The sequence below is a fragment of the Trichomycterus rosablanca genome, chromosome 19, assembly GCF_030014385.1.
Source record: "Trichomycterus rosablanca isolate fTriRos1 chromosome 19, fTriRos1.hap1, whole genome shotgun sequence".
Taxonomy (NCBI): domain Eukaryota; kingdom Metazoa; phylum Chordata; class Actinopteri; order Siluriformes; family Trichomycteridae; genus Trichomycterus; species Trichomycterus rosablanca.
This window is the reverse complement of record NC_086006.1, coordinates 23,607,584-23,615,482: the sequence shown is the minus strand read 5'-3', so window position 1 is coordinate 23,615,482 and position 7,899 is coordinate 23,607,584. Positions and strand designations below refer to the sequence as shown.

Sequence of the window (7,899 nt, the reverse complement as noted above, 5' to 3'; positions counted from 1 at the left end):
GATACCTTAAGGTTCAGCTCTCTCCTCTCCAGCTTTGGAGTCGTATGACCTGGTGTGTCATGATTTGGGTCGAAAACAATAATTGTTTTTTTTGTTTGTTTGTTTTTTTAACTACAGCAGAATAAAAAGAAATTCTTTTTGCATGATTATAGGACATTATGTATCTTAGGTTTTTATCTAGTCATATACAAAGAATTGGCTCTACAGAGTAGCCTGAATTACTACAATCACATGAATATTCCTGGTAACGTCATTCTTCTCTAACATCTCTCATCAACAGGAACTGCCTTTCACTTCATGTGTTTTAACAGTATTTTGTGTAAATCCTAAACACTGTATGTTCTGACAGTTTCAGACATTCAGTGTAGCTCGTCTGGCACAAACAACCATGCAACAACCAATCTCACAGATTTACATTTACATTTTACATGGCATTTAGTAGACGCTTTTCTTCAAAACAACTTACAGTATACAGCATTTAAGGGTTAAGGGCCTTGTGCAACAGCCCAACAGTGGCAATCTGGCAGTGGTGGGGTTTGAGTGTATTATTTTGGTATTAGTGGGTGTGATCACTGAGTACAAATCTTCTCCGTCATCCTGACAATCTGGCAACCCAGTTTGTGATGGGTTGCCAGATTGTGGTGCGTAAGCATCCTTCCGGTGTAACAGTGCAGCCTGGTTGGAAGGAAGGAGGTCCAGGCACTTGTACAGCGTTAGCAGCAGTGGTGCCCGGTGCGGGATGATGCTGGGATGATCGGCGGTCGCGGTTGGGATTAGCAGAAATGCCGCGGCGGTGCGGGAACTGGCGTCGCTGGCTCCGGCCCCTCGTCGTGTGTGTGTACGCGCTGCTGGTGGCCGTGGCTTTACCGCTGGGTGTGTGGCAGCTCCAGAAAGCCGAGGTGCGTTTCTCATCAAGTCGTTACACCCGTTTTTACATGCTTTCTGTTTAGAATAATGATTCAATGCCAAGCACGGAAGCCCGCAGTGATGAACGCAGCGTCCATGTCAGTGTTTAGTGATCTCAACTAACCAAGAGAGAGAGATGACGTAAGAGAAGAATGTGAGATCTGAATATTACTGGTATTATTTTACATATGAACACAATCTCTGTCATTTCGTTGCGATCACGGAGCGTTTATGCAACACCGTTGCTTTATTTCACTTGTCTGCTGATGGTGTGTGTGTGTGTGTGTGTGTGTGTTTGTATGTTTTAGGCTGGTACACACACTAAGGCGTGGTTCATCGCGGGTGTGTTTGTATTTCTCACAATTCCCATCTCACTGTGGGGCATTCTTCAACACTTGGTGCACTACACTCAACCAGAGCTACAAAAACCTATCATCAGGTAACACACATGAAAATATCACTATTTGTCCAAACACGTACATCCCCAGTGGGCATTTACTAGAGTTGGCTCCCATTTGCCACTATCAAGGCCTTCACTCTTCCAGAAAGGTTGTTCACATTATTTTGGGGTATCTTGAGAATTTGTGCCCCTTTCTGTCTAAAGAGTGTTTTTGAGACTCTAGCAGTTAACATTCATAACCATTCCAAAAGCTGTACACTAGGGTTGAGGTCAGGGCTCTGTGCAGGCAGCTGAAGTTTATCAACATTAGACTCACGACAACCAAACTTTATGGATCACGCTTTGCACACAAGTGCACAGTTATGCTGCAACTGGTAAGGGCCTTTTGTAAACCACAAAGTTGCCACAAATTTGGAGTAATGTAATTTATTTTAAATACATTATTTTACACTCCTTTTAGCAACAGGTGTGGCTAAAACACCTAAACTCATGAACTCAACAAATAATCATGCCCACATATCCACATGCTCTTCTGGATGACAGGTTTTAGGTAAATAATAAAAATGGAAAAGTTTATGTAAATATTCGATCTAATTTGTGCACCAAGCATAAAGTAAAATAACAAACCCATTTTCAAAATGATTATTTAATACTTATATTACCTTTTGGAAAAATGGAAATGCCCTTGCAACCTAATAACTGCTTGAAAATCAATATATATATTTTTTTTTAATTTTAATATTAGATTTAATAGTAGATAGATAACTTTTTTGAATCTTACGTTTTTCTGGTCTCTTGTGCTGGGAATCATGAACCATCATTTCAAGTGGTGCTAGAGACTGCTACTGTTAAGTGGAGGCTGTTGTAATATCTGCAAGGGCAGAGAGAGGGTGTTGCAGCTCCAGATTTATGCTCATGGTTTTGGAACAATATGTCCAACAAATATGTAATGTCTAATTATGTTTTGTGTTGTATTTTTTCCCTTCCCCCCAGAATATTATGGATGGTGCCAATTTACAGTTTAGACAGTGTAAGTGTAATTAACTATCTTACTGTTTTGCTGTTTTCAAAAATACAAATGGGGTTAACAAAAAATCAGAAACGTGTAACAATTTAGTCAAATAAAAAGCTATCAATAAAAATGAAATTTGATTGCAACTGTGCATGTGTGTGTGTTTTTTTTGCAGTGGATTGCACTAAAATATCCCAGTATAGCCATATATGTGGACACTTGTCGAGAGTGCTATGAAGCATATGTCATTTATAACTTCCTAATGTTCCTGCTGAACTTCCTGGAGACACAGTACCCAAATCTAGCGCTTATTTTAGAGGCTCAGGAACAGCGCTCCCTCCTTCCCCCTTTCTGCTGCTGTCCACCATGGGCCATGGGAGAGTGAGTGCACCCAGCATATTATTATAACCATTACATATTTTAGTATTTGTGTTATTATTATACATTTGTTTATGCTTATAATTGCATACTTTTTCATTGATATGTGATGGTGGGAAGACAAAATACATGGTGTGTTAATTTAATGTTAAGTATACTACATAAAATACACATGTGGTTGACTTATTTACCTTTTTGCTAACTAAAGGCTAAAGGGAAACTAAAGGCTAAACAGCTGATCTTTTAGCTGTGTGAGTACATGTATAAAATCTGAAATTGAAGCTAAAGGTATTATTTCTTTGTGATATTTATGATCATTTACACTTGTTTTTGTTTAGGTTTAGACAAAAATCTTTATTTAATTCGTTGCCTTTCTTAAAATCAGATTTTTGTCAGCTGTTTTACACTGATAATCATTATAAGCAGTGAAACTGTGAACATTCTTGCTGTCTGCAGGGTTCTTCTATTCAGATGTAAACTGGGAGTTCTACAGTACACGGCTGTCAGACCTGTTACCACAGTTATAGCACTGTAAGAAAACATATAGCACACGGGTGAAGTTTTATATTTCAGTGTTGCAACTTGTGTGTTTATAATGTGCTAACTTCAAATCGAATTCAAATTTCAATCACATTGTCCAGTAATTGTTTAAAATTGACTGGAAAATGTATGTGTAACTCTCAGCTTGTATATTTGCTTTTTCTATAGTGTGTGTCAGTTGTGTGGAGTCTATGATGAGGGAAACTTCAGCTTCAGGAATGCCTGGACTTACCTCGTCATTGTAAACAATGCCTCCCAGCTGGTAATTATGTTTTTATTTACTTCTTTATCTGAGAATGAGTTGATTGTTACATGTCTGTAATTTACTGTTTTTAGTTTAGTTTATAAAAATAGACAAGCAGAGTGATGCACCTGGTAAACTGGGCTCTGCACAGACAGTAAAGAGTGTATGATGTAGCAAAATAGCTTGATAATTATACAATAATTTTAGTTTTTGGGGAGCTCTCCAAATGATTTTCACAATTAAATTACTTCTACACCAGCCTAATTACTTTTACAACAGCCTAAAAGTAAATAGGGGCTATATTTTCATTTATAAAGGTGGTTGATCACTTATATGATAAATAAAGTGAATAAATAAAGTTTTTGTGTGTGTTTGTGTTTTCAGTTTGCCATGTACTGTCTGCTTCTATTTTACCGCACGCTGAGAGAAGAGCTGGGTCCGCTAAAACCTGTGGGAAAATTTCTCTGTGTAAAAATGGTGGTGTTCGCCTCATTCTGGTACGTTTTCTCTAAAGCTTACATACTAACATGTCTGATTTTGTTTTTTCTTAGGATATTCTCAGAAAGTCCAAAATGTTCATGTAAAAATAAGTTTTGCGTTTTGGCTCTCCTCAGCCAGTGAGTGTTGTGCGAGCAGCAGGGGTCGCCAGAGTGCACAGGGGAGGTTCATACAGTAGAACCTCGGTTCTTGAACGTCTCCTTTATTGACCAAAAGTCTCGGTTCCTGACCAAGTTTCGACTGGTCAGTTGCCTGTCTGTCGGTCAGTGCACACTTCCACTGTCACCTCACAGCAAGAAGGTCCTGGGTTCGATCCCCAGGGCGGTCTGGGTCCTTTCTCTGTGGAGTTTGCATGTTCTCCCCGTGTCTGCGTGGGTTTATATATATATACTGTATATTTGTTAAAATAATTGAAATATTAAAGTGATTCCTGTGTAATTTCATTTTACAGAGTTAGACAGTTTTAGGTTGAGCGTTAATATTAATTTTATGATCTCTTCTGCCCCCTGCAGGCAGGCTGTGCTTATTGCCCTTCTGGTGAAGGTTGAAGTGATCTCTCAGAAACACACGTGGGAATGGCAGAGTGTGGAGGCTGTAGCTACAGGGCTTCAGGTGCTCACCACACACTGATGCACATCATGTTTATCGTAGTGCACAGATGAATAAATCATTAGATCAGAAAGTAGCCCACGAGGAAACGAAATAATGCAACTGTCCTGACTCATTTATTAGTTTCTTATAGGCATAATAACCTAGGTTTAATGTAAAGCTAATGTAAACCCAAATGCAGGGTGGTTTACAAGCTAATAAGTCTAATATAATGCTGCGAGCTAGCAAGCCAGTATTTAGTTGTAAATGACTATACAGTGGGAGCAGTTTAAAACACACATCATCTCATATATTCACCAATTCATATTCACCTTGTGAGATTCAAACCAATCAGCAAACAGTCAAAACCCTTTATGTTAATAAACATAATGTATCTCCCTGTATGTGTCTTTGTGTGTTTAGGACTTTATTATCTGCATAGAGATGTTCATAGCTGCAATCGCGCATCACTTCAGTTTCACTTACCGGCCTTATGTGTGTGAGGATGAAGAAGGCTCCTGCTTCGACTCCTTTCTCGCCATGCTGGATTTTTCTGATATACAAGCTGACATCTCTGAGCAAGTCCGTAACGCTGGTGGGTAATTTTACTCCAGTGTAGCAAAACATGAGCGGTAGTCCTTATGGGCCACCGTTATCACTTAATTTAAGTGTTTGTAAATTTGTAAGTTTGTAAAAAGTGTTTAAATTGACTTAAATACAGTATTTTAAAGTGTGTTTGTGGAAATTTGTACTCATTTAACTGAAAGAGCTTTGTAAGGTCGGGCCCCTAAGTTTACAATCAATGTTGAAATTTTTCCAAATATATTCAGTGGAGCTGGTGGTCAGGGTTTTGTGTGGGTTACTGGAGTTCCTTTACACCAGATGTGCATGATTTTTACAAATGCAAACCTTTAGTTAATGATGATATATGCTGTATATTAAGTGTGTGTGTGTGTGTGTGTGTGTGTGTTGCAGGACGCACAGTGCTGGGACATCCCCGAAAGCTGTTCTTTGGCTCTGAAGTGGATATTGTGCAAGGTGAGCACACTGGCCTCCTGTCTGGGACTTCTCATGAGCGACTGGGTGTCGACCCACTTTCTGTCCCAGCCTCCCCCAAGGGACAGTACCAGGGACTGGGCCAAACAGACACGCCCCGCTCCCGCTCTGCCCCTGCTGGCTTTACTCCTTCCTCCTGGAAGAGCGATTGTTGTGAAGTGTCCGGACCTCACAGTGAAAACCCAGGAATGAAGTCATAGTGTATAAATCTCAGACACTAATACACCCACACATACTGAACCGATGCTAAGTATGCAACACACCTACTTACAAATCTTACTCTTGATCATGTTTGGAGTAATATAAGGTGCTCACATGATGAAATAGAAATATACAGCACAGGGTCAAAAATATCTCAATAGCAGACTGTGTCCTCCAGCAGGATACTGACCTGAAATATAATTTAAAACCCCAAGAATGGACATTGACCTATTTATGTCCCAATCTGAAAATCTGGAAGGACCTGAAATTCACAGTTGTGAAAGTTGCCCATCAAACCATAGAGGCTTTTGTTTGCAGTCATTACCTTTGGAGGGTGCTACAAAATATTAAGGGAACTGATTTACTTATTATTTTTTATTTATTTCCATTAATGTTTTAAAGAATGTAAAGTACAAGTAATCAAATACTCTGGTCAGTTTTAACTTATGTCACAACTCTGTGTTGTTTTGACAATAGTAGAGGGGTACCAATAATTTTGGCTAGATGTTTTGTTGTGTTGTGATGTTCTTTAAGACAATCTGTTGGATGGTTGATGCCCAGGAAGAATGTTGTATATTTAAACAACCTGACCTCTTATATAAGAGGAGTATTGGTCTCCAAAAAATGTTATAAGATTTATTTGTGTAAAAAACTTCAGTCAGTTCATGGAAGAGTTATATTTAAATTTGTGGTACTTGTGAAACTAAATTAATAATTGCAAGCAACCATTTCTTTTCCAACATTCAAATTTATTTTGTGATAGTAACAGGTCAGTACCTTAAAAAAGTATTTAAGTACCTAAAGTGCAAGTGTTAACTTTTGCCATATGAATTTAAAACCCATGCCAAATATGACCTGACTGACTGGCATTTTTAAAGTCCGTAAAGTTACATACTGCAGCTTTTTAAACGGTTAAAGGTCAGATGTTGCAAGATTATTGTTAAAATTATGTTGTGATTTCTATGTTAGCAGGTTTTGTCTTCAGGTATCATCTGGGTTTTATATATTATACCGTAGTTTGCTTTGTCGAAGTTTATGTATTTAAATAGCATATTTTAATGCAGGCTCTGCTGACACTTTAATAACAGAATTGCAGTTTTATTCAAAAGCAAAGCTTTGATATAAATGAATCATAAAATGTCATCATTGTAATGGGTGTGTGACTGAATTTAACTGACTGAATGGAGAAAGCCCATAAAGCATCTATTGTCTCCCACATACAGCTTACACTTCCTTCAAAAACCCTGTATTTTCATCCTTTTTCATCTTTTCCATCTTTTATTGATTAGTCCTTTTAGAAATGTGCAATTGCAAGAATTACACAAATTTAACACTTGGCATTCCAGGAATTGCAATTTTGTCCAATCACTGCAACGTTTGTACACTAAACCTGTAAGTCAGCCAGAAATGAATTTACGGTTATTAGATGAGTGCAGCTAAGTCATGGATAATACAAAGAAAAGATCCAATTTGGCAACATAACTAAAGAACAAAATGGTCCCTGAATGTTTTTTTACTAATACAACACTGCCACCAATCCAGGTACAGTGTATCACAAAAGTGAGTACACCCCTCACATTTCTGCAGATATTTAAGTATATCTTTTCATGGGACAACACTGACAAAATGACACTTTGACACAATGAAAAGTAGTCTGTGTGCAGCTTATATAACAGTGTAAATTTATTCTTCCCTCTAAATAACTCAATATACAGCCATTAATGTCTAAACCACCGGCAACAAAAGTGAGTACACCCCTAAGAGACTACACCCCTAAATGTCCAAATTGAGCACTGCTTGTCATTTTTCCTCCAAAATGTCATGTGATTTGTTAGTGTTACTAGGTCTCAGGTGTGCATAGGGAGCAGGTGTGTTCAATTTAATAGTACAGCTCTCACACTCTCTCATACTGGTCACTGAAAGTTCCAACATGACACCTCATGGCAAAGAACTCTCTGAGGATCTTAAAAGACGAATTGTTGCGCTACATGAAGATGGCCAAGGCTACAAGAAGATTGCCAACACCCTGAAACTGAGCTGCAGCACAGTGGCCAAGATCATCCAGCGTTTTAAAAG

General features: G+C 38.5%; 1 protein-coding gene across 1 annotated transcript; it reads left to right on the top strand.

Annotated features, from left to right (window-relative positions):
- Positions 1-782: 782 nt before the first annotated feature.
- LOC134333645 (transmembrane protein 184C-like) lies at positions 783-7,112 on the top strand. Its single transcript, XM_063015742.1, has 10 exons — positions 783-899; positions 1,215-1,345; positions 2,300-2,336; positions 2,494-2,699; positions 3,153-3,227; positions 3,405-3,498; positions 3,865-3,977; positions 4,491-4,590; positions 4,990-5,161; positions 5,542-7,112. The coding sequence occupies exons 1-10, from the start codon at positions 783-785 to the stop codon at positions 5,820-5,822; spliced, it is 1,326 nt and encodes a 441-aa protein (XP_062871812.1). The 3' UTR covers positions 5,823-7,112.
- The last annotated feature ends 787 nt before the right edge of the window (positions 7,113-7,899 follow it).